This window comes from Crassostrea angulata, chromosome 5, assembly GCF_025612915.1.
Source record: "Crassostrea angulata isolate pt1a10 chromosome 5, ASM2561291v2, whole genome shotgun sequence".
NCBI classification, from domain to species: domain Eukaryota; kingdom Metazoa; phylum Mollusca; class Bivalvia; order Ostreida; family Ostreidae; genus Magallana; species Magallana angulata.
This window is the reverse complement of record NC_069115.1, coordinates 54,149,006-54,161,766: the sequence shown is the minus strand read 5'-3', so window position 1 is coordinate 54,161,766 and position 12,761 is coordinate 54,149,006. Positions and strand designations below refer to the sequence as shown.

The window sequence follows — 12,761 nt, the reverse complement described above, 5'->3', positions numbered from 1 at the left end:
TTTTAACATACAATTTTCTTTTTTTTTTCAAAGTGAAAGGTCAACTTCCGAGTGAACTATTTGCAAAATATAAAGTAAATTGACCGGATAATTTATCTGTTTGCCGCACTAATATTTTAGTCGTATGTCCGAATCATCACGACATTTTATATTGGATTGTAAAGGGAAAAGGGGGTTGTCATTTTAAATTTCATATGTAAAAAATTACAAAAATACGATTTTCTTTTAATTTTCAGCGATGGAAGGATAACATATAAATTAGGTTTTTGCTTAATTAAAACGAAATTAACTGGATAGTTTTAATGCTATCCGCTCTCATAGTTTCGTCCTTTAAACGTGTCGCGACAGTCATTTTACATATAGCATTGTATAGAATATAAGGATGCTAATGAATCCCATTTAATTTTATTTGAAATAGATAAAAATACCTCACTCACATAGAACATAAAAGGATCGCGCATTTGTTTTTATTTTGAAAATTAAATTTTTGATTTTAATTATTGACGCTGAAAAAACAAAATGCACGACGTCATTTTTTGTCACTTGTTACGTCAAAGTCTCAACTCACGTTATCGTAAGCCCCCGATGACCCCGTTTGGTTAACGTTGATTTTGAAGAAGCAGCAAAATGATTGAAATACTTCTGAACATTATTTTAACGATTCATTACGCATTATGTATGGAAAACATAAATTTATAAATCACAAAAACTCAGATGATATTATATTTGGTTTTACTTCTATGCAAGCATTTTGACATTCTTGAAAATTGTTTAGACTCTGGCCTATGGAAATTCTTTGGCTTCACAATTCATAAGCAGTTCAAAATTTGATGAAGGTTGTTTAAGATCTTCTCGAGAACTGAGATGATTAATATGTGTTAAAACTGTAAAATCATTTTGTTACACAGGGACTCAATGATAAATATAAGAGGGAAGATTTGCAGAGGATTTTTTATACATGATGAAAAAATGACATTAACAAACCGACAACCATTTCAAAAATCTATTAAACGAAATACAAATTCAAAGCAGAGCAACACGGACCTCCAAATAGATAGAGGTAGGATCAGGTGCCTAGGAGGAGTGAGCATCCTCTGCTAACCAGTCACACCCGCTGTTCTCTTTGTCATAATCGGGGGGGGGGGGGGGGGTCGGAAAAGTCCTTAGACAATTAGGTGATAAATTATGGTCTAACAATTAGTATGAAGAACGCCAGTCAGCATGCGACCCAGTGGAAGATTACCGTAAACGTGGAAATTTTTACGATGTGTTAATTTTGACTATGTTGGCGATTTTTATTTTCTCGTCAAAATTTCCACTCGCTAAACTTCACATCATATATAAAGCGTATTAATACCAGAATTTTTTATCGGCATTATCCCGTTAGGACTAGATCAAAGTTAATGATTCATTTATGTAAATAGCTATAAAAACACGTAATTAGCATTGAAAAAAAACCATAAAATCTAAACAAACATGTTTTAAATGCAATTATCACTCAATCGTCACAACATTCTATAATAACTTTGCGTGTGTAATTATCATGCCGTGTTTGACGTACTTTATTACCTCAGGCAATATCGTATAGTGAATAAAAACAAAATACAAACTTAAGAACAATTTTATTCCATCAAATCTGTACAGACTTTTTTTTCAATCAAAGTTAAATTTTATTAATACCAACGCTTGTAAAAGAGTTCGCAAGAAAGATAACTCTAACCCTGGCATTATAAGAAATCAAAGATAGATAACTCTTACTCTTATTGAAAAATTCGTCAAAATTAAAACTCGCCAATTGTCTCTTACTTTTTTTAAACTCGTCAATATAACCACGTTTACAGTATATTTGCCCTTGCGTATCGAATCAACTGAGAGACAAATACACCATATGCCGGTGATGAAGGTGTATTGCTACATACGTAAGGATAGTTGACTATAGAAAAATTGAAGTCATCGCGTTTATCATAAAGTGTTGTTGCTAGATTACCATCAATGTCTATGTCCAGTAAAATATCCAAATATGAAATAGATGACGCAGACTCTGTGGTATCTTTTATCTTAACGAGGCCGGGTCTAATTTGTTCTGCCCTAGATTTTTGGATGAAACTTTTTACATGAATTTCTACTGATATAATTATTATTTTAAGATTAAAAAATAAGACATTTACCACACCGTTTGTTTTGGGGTCATCTCAAAGTTTGTTAATATTTAACATAGGATCCTATGGGATTTTGCTTAAACTGTATCAATTTTGCACAATTTTTACATTTGTTCAAAACTTCTGCCCCAGGGATTTCTTTTTCTGTTCTACATATTAAAGTCATTGCTAAAAAGCACCAAATGGTCAATTAAAAAAAACCTTTTACCTCCTGGTTTGTTCCAGGGGTCTTATCAAAGTTGATTTTTGTATGCCCAATTTCCCAGATTTGTCAGATAATGGCTATTTTTTATTTGACAAAGGCGGAAAAAGTGACCTATATAGTATTATTAAAACATTCAGACATATTTAAGTAATAAAAAATATATAACATCACATATTAAGGGTCATTAATATAAAATACATGGTTACCGTCTTGAAATATATATATTTAAGCGGGTTAAGAAAACGTGACAGAGGGCTAGGCTTGCTGAACCCTCTTCACGTTTTCGACCCGAGCCCAAATATAACTTATTATTCGAGACATTAATGTTTATTCCACAATATAACATTAATTTTACGCATCAAACGAGCTATTTTCAACAATTTTCGCTGAATATCTGCAGTTGAAACTATTACGCCATGGCGTCAACCAAGCAAATACAAATGAAACGCTGCGCGAAAGCGTGCGCACTCGTTCTGTACTCGGCCTCGTTAAGCTCACTGGTATATATCGAGTCAACGTAAGTATGGAAATAACAATTGTTAATCGATAAAACGTCGTCGATATACCTGAATGTTGAGTTAAAGGCCACAGCGAGTGAATTATTTTTTTCACGTAAAAGTTTTTGAATACATTCTGCTTCATAAGAATACAAAAATATATCTGCTAACAATGGGTCACAATTGGTACCCATGGTAATTCCAATAGATTTTTGGAAGACTTGATTTCCAAAAACAACATAGATGTTGTCTATTAGAAACTCAAGCATCTTTTTAAGGTCAACTTCAGAGTACTTGTGTGTGCAATCAGAATAGTTTTTAACAAAATCATTTTTTAAGATTTCCAATGAAAAGGTAAGCATTTTTACAACTTCTATTTTTATTGAAGAAACAACTGTCGATGATATCAAAAAGCCTAGATTTTAATTTGTCATGGGGAATGGTTGTATAAAGCGTTGAAATATCGTACGTTTTGATGCTATTGATTTTGGTAAGATTTTGGGACCTCAAAGTTTCTAATAATCCTTTAGAGTTTTTTAATTTCCACATCTGATTCACACCACTTCTGGAGTATACTGTGGAATCATTAATTTTCGTGGGGCGAGTTTTCGTGGATTGCTTAAATTTTACAGGTTCGTGGGGACGTAATTTCGTGCATTCTCTTAAACCTACAAAAGAAATATGACTTTATTACCTTGATTTATTTATTCGTGGAGGATGTTAATTCGTGGATGAGAGGTACCCACGAATTCCACGAAAATTGAGCCACAATGAAATCTAATAATTCCACAGTATTGTTGTGCACTACTCTTGAAGTTTCTCCTTCATTACTGTAATAGGGATAACGAGAAGGGTTTGGTAGAACATTTACTGGAACCTGCTATATATATGTGTTTGAAAAGACTTTTGTGAAGCTTTGGAATCCAGTACAAATAAGGTAAATCAAATTCATTTCGTGTATTTGGGATATTAAAGATATCCATTACAGATTTATGATTTTAAAGTATTTCCTGCTTGGAAAGGCTGCTATGGGTGTATGTAGGATTACCATAAGTATAAAATTATGACGCCATGTGAATGGTCTAGGCTCCCTATATTTTGGTCCTTTAATGAAAAGTGAATTTACATCACCAGTAATGACGTGTCCGGCAGAATCTATTATATGACATTATTCCGGAGCGATGTGGCCCATGGGCCTATAATTTGTTATGTGATGGTCCATGTATTGTTTTAAATGTCTTTAGAACTGTTGCCGATTCTATGAAAAGCAATAGTTTACATCAATGAAAAAATGACAATAACAAACCATGAACCATCTCAAAAATACATAAAACGAAATGCAAATTCAAAGCAGAGCAACAAGTACCTCTAAATAGATAGATGTAGGAGCAGATGCTTAGGAAGTGTGAGCTTCCTCTGCTAACCAGTCACACCCGCTGTGTTCTCTTTGTCATAATCGGGGGGGGGGGGGGGTCCTTAGACAATTAGGTGATAAATTATGGTCTAACATTTAGTATGAAGAACGAGACAAAAATTCAGTTTCAGTTTTTTCGTTGACCAAAATTTGGAAATGATAAACAAATCTAAAATCTAAAACAAATTGTTTAATGCAATTTAAAATCTTGAATTTGACTATTGAAATATTACATAAATACGTTTTAGAAAGATTCTTATTTTTAAAAAAAATCTGGAAACAATACACATACATGGCCCAGCATCATCATATATTACGATATGATTTTTTTTATCATTTTATATTCATTTATATGATATCTATAATTCAATCACACTCCACTGATTTGATATCAACACACAGCATGTGATCGTTTTTAACTAATCACTGGCACTCAGAACATGTCTTTTTCATGTTTAATATTCATGATCCATTATTGATAAGAAAATCCATTTGTCTTTCTTTTAATCTTATTTTAAAATTGGACACAAAATAGAGCATCATGCCAGACAAGTTTATCAACAAAATACTCTTCAGCATTACCATTAAAACCTGTCGCTGGTAACAGCTGCTGTATCATTGTTCAAAGTTTGAAAGACTGAAGACTGATTATTTATTACTTTTATGGCCAATTAATGGTACCTTTTTAAAAAACATAAATCTGCTTATCAAATCTTCCAGTTTAAAAAGCATTATACTTAGATTTGGAATTTAAGCGTGTAAATGAATTAGTTATCTGTTCATTTTTGGAAAAGGTCAAACAATAACAAAACATCTGATCCCAACACATTAACTTGGTATTTAGTCCCAGAGTTTATCCCTAGATACACAACCAAATCATGTTTGATGAGACTTGGACCAGACTTGGGTCCTGCTCCAAATACCTCAACCGTACGCCAACACCAAATGTATATTTTTATTGAGCTTTGCAATTTTATCTCTAAAAATTATCTTACCTTTAATTTCATACATTTTGAGTAACTTTTCAATTGATAAATGTATATGTGCCATTATTAGCGTAGATAAAGTTATAACCCAATGTCTACCACATCCCCACAACCAGCCAAACCTCCATAAAATATGATTTAACAACCAGCAAAATTATTCATTGAATATATTGTAACTTTAAATTAACCCCCCCCCCCCCCTCCTCTCCGGGAAGAAACACAATTACTTCAGTTAGGCATTTTCGTTCCTTGTGGAGCATAGGGCTGCTACAGTCGTTCTCCATCTTACTTTGTTTTGGGCTGTTCTTTTTATCTCACTTCACCAGTTATCTATACTTTACAGCTCGTTCATTCTTGTTCTTTTTGAAAGAGTTTTGCAGTGGTCACCTTGTTTTCTATGACCTTGTGGATTCCAGTCTAGTTCCTCCCTGGCAAATCTGTTTTGGGGTTTTCTTAATGTCAGGCCAATCCATTGCCATGCTCTTGTTTGATCTGGAACGCCTTTCCTGCCTAGTACGCTCCAGTAGCTATTCATTTGTTTTCTTTACTGATCCAAAGACTTAACCGACGTGTCTTTGGTATTTGTTGGTAAACACCTGGATTTTGTCTTGTAACCGCTATTACATTGTAGGATTTACATCCAGAAAAAAAGCACTGATTTAACATTGGTATTAAAAATTCTGATCATGGTGCTTTCACTTATACATTGGTATCCCATACTGACTAAAGCATTGCAAAGGCTTGACAGGCAGGCTTTGCTTATTCTGGCTTTGATGTTGTCCTGTTAGCCATTGTTCTTACTGATAATAGTCTGTAAGTTAAAGGTTTGTTCAAAGTCAATGAAAATTATGTACATAAATATTTGCCATTTAACCAATTGCTTAACAATTATTTTGAGAGTTGCAATTTGGTCAGTGAAAATTCTACTGGATCTAAGGCCTGCCTGTTCATCATGTACAACTTTATCCACCGCATCTTTCACAAAGGATCTTGTTACCTAATCAGTTTAAGGCAGTTTGATTCTTTATTCTATTAGGTTAGTATTCTTTCAGTTTACCAGATTCTATTTTGCAGTTTAAACGGGAATTCACATATTTCGTATCGTTCATATTTTATAGCTTCATGTAGTATTTCATCCACTCTAGCTGCTTTACCACAATTCGGTATTTTAAATATTTGATTACTTGTTTCTTCATAGTGTTAGCCTTTGTGTTAAGGTCTACCCCTGTGTGTAATGTCATCGTCTTGCTTGCTTCTTGCCTATTCATAAACATATAAATTGTTTGTTTCACCTCTACATCTTTTCATTTAACCTACATATTATTTTCTGCACAATCCCCCCTCTCTCTCTCTCTCTCTCTCTCTCAATATTCATGTCGCAAGCGGTAATGTCTGAATACCGCCTACTACAATCCGAAAGGACAATTAAAACTTTAAGTTCTCTAGTGAAATGCTTCCGTGTAGTTTTGTATATAGCAAATAACATACAGATTTAAGCATAAAACGAACAATTGGTAAAACATTGTTTTACATTTTATTTTCCTAATTGAGTATTTATAAGTCGAAATAAAAGTACACAGAATTTAAATTGCCACAAATTCAAGTACAATGCAACGGTAATCAGATACTCGAAAGGTTACATGTAATTTTGTATTTGAATGTCGTATAAATGTAAAGTATTTACATATTCTTAATGCTTTTTTACCAGAACTTTGAATTAATCAAATGAGAATGTTGTGTTATGTATAGGTGATCCAAGGCAATATTTAATCACAATCAACAGCTGCTATTTTGGATCCATAACAGTATCCAGAGGCGGTGTATTTGGGACAGTCAAAAAGAGACGATTCCGTGCCGCGACATTCCACATCGCGTAACAAAATTGGCATTGAGCTATAGTAATACCTATTTGTTCTCCGTGCGTTTGCATAATGGCTGAAACAAAAATATACATCTCGTATATATGACAAAGTTTTGTTATACTCTCATACTTTATAAAAAATAGTTTTTCATTTTCACTCAATTAAAGTGTCTTGTTAATTATTGTAATGTCTATCAGTTAATCAACGTATCATAATGTGTTGATTTTGTATTTCTGTTTAAATATTTTAATAAACTTTCAGATTGAAAAAAATTTAAGGAAAACGAAGTTTTTATCAGTAATATTGTGACCATGCCCCTTAAGATTTGTATGAACCTTTCCACGTTGCAGTTACATAAAAACTAATATTTAAAAAGTGAATATAGATCTATGAATATCCAGAATTATGTGAAATTTTATCACACGTGACCCTTACAGTAAATAAATCCTTGTTTATTTTCACCAAATAGCAAAAAAGGGGAAAAATCATAAAAAGTTACTTATAACAAACAATACCAATATAAATTTTGCGTATATACAAAAACATATATATATATATATATATATATATATATATATATATATATATATATATATATATATATATATATATATATATATATATATATATATAAAATAAAAAATAACAGAAAGCCGATTTAAAACTCTACCGGTTTCATTATAATCTTCAGGAGTTTTTCTCCTGAAGATTATAATGAAACCAGTAGAGATTTGAATCGGCTTTTTGTTATTTTTTATTATTTATTACTTGTGTGGATTAACTTTACTCATTTTGGATTATATATATATATATATATATATATATATATATATATATATATATATATATATATATATATATATATATATATAAAAGCACTAAAAATAACACTAAAAATAACCAACGACACGAACAATAAAGTAATATATTGTCAAATTTTCGGGACAACCCGTCCCTTCTTCAGGACAACAAAATAAAAACTACATAAGAAAGAAGAAAAAAATCTACAAAACTAGCACTAAACTAAACTAAATAATATATAAAAGCTAGATAATGTTTAAACACCGGATCAAAACGTGGCAGCTACATCTTTATATTTAAGAATTCGAGCCCAAGAAAGAAAAATCCCGTCCGACGCAGCGGACGGTCTGTGAAGAAGTGCTGAGAGATAACGCGAACGAATTAACTTGCTAATTGGGGTTTGCTGTTTATTAAGTTGTACTAGTAAGATAATTCGTAGTGAAAGTTTGTAGGGAAGATTGGCCCTGTAAAAGACCACATAAATAATCATGAATGTAAAAACTAATGGAAGTGAAATAAAGAAAAAGAACAAAACCGATTAAGGAAATAGCTAATAATTTGAATAAATAACATGATTAATAGTTTGTACATGGACCGAAAAAGATGAAGATGGTGATATTGCTACGAAAACAAATCAGCACTTAGTTGATGTTCATTTTGGTGAAGTCACTTAATTTGTTAATGCCGTCAGGGCGGAATGACTTCAGTCTATGCATCCAAAATTTTTCTTTATTTTTTCTCTCCGCATCTGTCCAGTTAGGGTTGTGATCAATGACCAAAACCATCATGTCCTCCCATTTGTGACCATCTAAATTAAAATGTTCCCCGACGGGTTCTTTAATTTTCTTAGTTTTGATGGTGGAACGATGATTATTGATGTGCCTGCGGAGGTCTCCTGTTTCCCCTACGTATTGTTTCTGACAAAATTTACAATTGATGAGATATACACAATTGTCAGTACGACAAGAAGTATTTGCGAAAATTATGTAAGTACGGCCAGTAATGGGTCTAGAGAAGTCGTCTGCATCAGAGCTGTGTTTGCACAACAGACATCTGGTGTCAGAACAAGTTCTAAAGCCACCATTAGGCAGAGGGTTCTTTAGTTTGGTTCTTACCACAATGTCCTTAAGGTTTCTAGGGCGCTTGAAAGCTGCCATCGGGGTTTTTTTGAAAACCTCAACCATTTTATCATTGCTGTAAAGGATTGGCAGGTTCTTCTTAAGGACTGCATTTAGGCCCCTAAGGACAGGGTGGTAAGTAGTGACAAATGGGACCTTGCTATTCAAGCTTACCAAAAGCTTGACACTGATCCTACAGATGACTTCTCAAATACTATTACCAAAACATTAGATACTATGTTTGAAAATAATGAAATTGGTTACAATATTTATTCTACCCTTCTTCCTATCAACTGTAAGCCCGGCCAATTTTATGTTCTTCCAAAAATTCACAAACCTGGAATGCCAGGACGTCCCATAGTAAGTGCCATTGGACATCCCACTGAAAAAATTTCAGAATTCATCGACCTTCATCTCCGTCCACATGTTGAAAATTTACCGTCATATCTTAAAGATACAACGGATTATCTTAACAAAACGCCATCTTCAAATCTTCCAGATAATACTATTCTCGTGACGATGGATGTCACATCCCTTTACACCAACATTCCGCATGACGAAGGTATTGCAGCCTGTAAAGAGGTATGGGACGCTAGAGAGGTTCAGATCCCTTCAACTGAATCTGTCACCAAGCTCCTAGAGCATGTTCTAAAATTCAATAATTTTATGTTCAATGGAGAACACTACCTTCAAGTCAGTGGCACTGCTATGGGCACCAAAATGGCACCATCTTATGCCAATATATTCATGGGTAATCTAGAGCGCAACCTACTAACACAGTCACCCTTCAAACATCTTAGTTGGTTGCGCTTCATAGACGACATCGAAATGAAGTGGGTTGACAACAGAAACAACCTCGATGATTTTATTACTTTTGTCAATTCTTTCCATCAAATTTACGACTGAAATTTCCTCTTTCAACAACACGTTTCTTGACACTACTTCAACTTTAGTCGATGGCAAACTCGATTTCAATCTTCATACTAAACCTACAGATTCCCACCTCTATTTAATGACGTCTAGCTGCCACCCACCTCATACCTTTAGAGGCATACCAAAAGGCCTAGCCACCAGAGTCAGACGTATTTGTTCAACTCAAGAACTATACTCTGAGCAAAGTCAACTCCTAAAATCCCACTTATGTGCCAGGGGCTACAGCTCGCACTCTGTACAGAATGCAATTGATGTTTTAGTTAAAGAGGATCGTTTATCCCTTCTAAAATATAAACCCAAAAACGAAGACAACAAGGTCCCATTTGTCACTACTTACCACCCTGTCCTTAGGGGCCTAAATGCAGTCCTTAAGAAGAACCTGCCAATCCTTTACAGCAATGATAAAATGGTTGAGGTTTTCAAAAACCCCCCGATGGCAGCTTTCAAGCGCCCTAGAAACCTTAAGGACATGGTGGTAAGAACCAAACTAAAGAACCCTCTGCCTAATGGTGGCTTTAGAACTTGTTCTGACACCAGATGTCTGTTGTGCAAACACAGCTCTGATGCAGACGACTTCTCTAGCCCCATTACTGGCCGTACTTACATAATTTTCGCAAATACTTCTTGTCGTACTGACAATTGTGAATATCTCATCAATTGTAAATTTTGTCAGAAACAATACGTAGGGGAAACAGGAGACCTCCGCAGGCGCATCAATAATCATCGTTCCACCATCAAAACTAAGAAAATTAAAGAACCCGTCGGGGAACATTTTAATTTAGATGGTCACAAATGGGAGGACATGATGGTTTTGGTCATTGATCACAACCCTAACTGGATAGATGCGGAGAGAAAAAATAAAGAAAAATTTTGGATGCATAGACTGAAGTCATTCCGCCCTGACGGCATTAACAAATTAAGTGACTTCACCAAAATGAACATCAACTAAGTACTGATTTGTTTTCGTAGCAATATCACCATCTTCATCTTTTTCGGTCCATGTACAAACTATTAATCATGTTATTTATTCAAATTATTAGCTATTTCCTTAATCGGTTTTGTTCTTTTTCTTTATTTCACTTCCATTAGTTTTTACATTCATGATTATTTATGTGGTCTTTTACAGGGCCAATCTTCCCTACAAACTTTCACTACGAATTATCTTACTAGTACAACTTAATTAACAGCAACCCCCAATTAGCAAGTTAATTCGTTCGCGTTATCTCTCAGCACTTCTTCACAGACCGTCCGCTGCGTCGGACGGGATTTTTCTTTCTTGGGCTCGAATTCTTAAATATAAAGATGTAGCTGCCACGTTTTGATCCGGTGTTTAAACATTATCTAGCTTTTATATATTATTTAGTTTAGTTTAGTGCTAGTTTTGTAGATGTTTTTCTTCTTTCTTATGTAGTTTTTATTTTGTTGTCCTGAAGAAGGGACGGGTTGTCCCGAAAATTTGACAATATATTACTTTATTGTTCGTGTCGTTGGTTATTTTTAGTGCTTTTTTATATCTCATCTTATAACCGTCTATCTTTTGATTCGACACTTTAGATAACGAGTGTTGTTGGTTTGCTAGTGCTTTATATATATATATATATATATATATATATATATATATATATATATATATATATATATATATATATATATATATATATATATACAAGTTGTCGCGAAAACAGCGATAATTAGACCATCGGTTCATTACCGGATATACGTTATCTTGAGCTTTTCTACGTCTCTGAAATCGTATTACCTTCGTAACCCTAAACTTCTGCAGACAACTTTTGCATCCAAATCATCCCAATCGTAACTGCAAACCGTGCCCCATTGGTAATTCATATAAACCTCAACAATGCCATTATTCAAACGTATATTTTGAAAGCCTAAAAAGACACAAAATTAACTTTTTAAAATTAAAGGAATATTTTTTCAATGATTTTTGGGATAACTTTTGGTTAAACAATATGATAAATGATTCTGATTAATTTCGTTTTAACTGACTTGAAATTAAGTGGGTGTAGGCAAAGTGTTAATTTAAACTTTTCTGTTTTTATTTACCACAAACACACTCCAATGAAATTTGACTACTTGCAAAAAACGCTGCCTAGAGATTTTCCCACAAGAAATGCAGTTGTTGTATTTTCTAATAAGTTATCCTACTTTAATAGATTAAATGCATTTTTTACACTTTACTGCCACGTCCTTGGTGTGACTGCATTGATCTGTCATCAGACTGTGCTTGCATTCCAAAACACTGCGTTCTGACCCCGTACAAGATACATTTGCCAACAGGATATCACCAACGCTCCGAACAAGATGTCTTGTACTGACTGTGGTTCCATAATAACTGCAAAACAACGTAAACTACAGTAATTGTTTTAAGAGTGTGCTTCTCTATACGATAAATCTCGTTTAAAGATTTTCTCCCGATATGAGTCTACTTGTCACACAAATGGAAGTCATGTGACCCAAATGAAACCTAAAACAACTCAAAAGGAGCTTACAACAACATAAGATGCTTAAGGTAATAGTAAAATGACGTCAGAAATCGTTATCGTTTTAAAAAAAAATTATTTAGAAAAAAGGTCAAGTTGATTTCAATTAGAAAACTGAAAAATGCAGCAATGTTGGTACCGTCCCTTGATTTATTTAAAATCTAAAAAGAAGTTTAGAAACTAAATACAGTACTTGCTGATTATTTGTTTTTCAATATACTATTTTATATAAATCAAACTCCTAAAAGATACTTTTGGTGACGATTTGACAAAATGGTTAAATGT

General features: G+C 33.6%; 2 protein-coding genes across 2 annotated transcripts in view; one reads left to right on the top strand and one right to left on the bottom strand.

The window, feature by feature from the left end:
- Positions 1–6,779: 6,779 nt before the first annotated feature.
- The window catches only part of LOC128182718 (deleted in malignant brain tumors 1 protein-like), a 31,386-nt gene continuing 25,404 nt past the window's right edge, over positions 6,780–12,761 (bottom strand). Inside the window, exons 24-26 of the mRNA XM_052851446.1 lie at positions 12,168–12,328; positions 11,735–11,864; positions 6,780–7,196 (exon numbers count right to left, since the gene is read on the bottom strand). Coding sequence (XP_052707406.1) covers positions 7,028–7,196; positions 11,735–11,864; positions 12,168–12,328 — 460 coding nt within the window. The 3' untranslated portion in view covers positions 6,780–7,027. The remainder of the gene's footprint in view (positions 7,197–11,734; positions 11,865–12,167; positions 12,329–12,761) is intronic.
- Positions 10,279–11,466, top strand: LOC128182731 (uncharacterized). Its single transcript, XM_052851465.1, has 2 exons — positions 10,279–10,450; positions 10,649–11,466. The coding sequence occupies exons 1-2, from the start codon at positions 10,382–10,384 to the stop codon at positions 10,922–10,924; spliced, it is 345 nt and encodes a 114-aa protein (XP_052707425.1). The 5' UTR covers positions 10,279–10,381; the 3' UTR covers positions 10,925–11,466.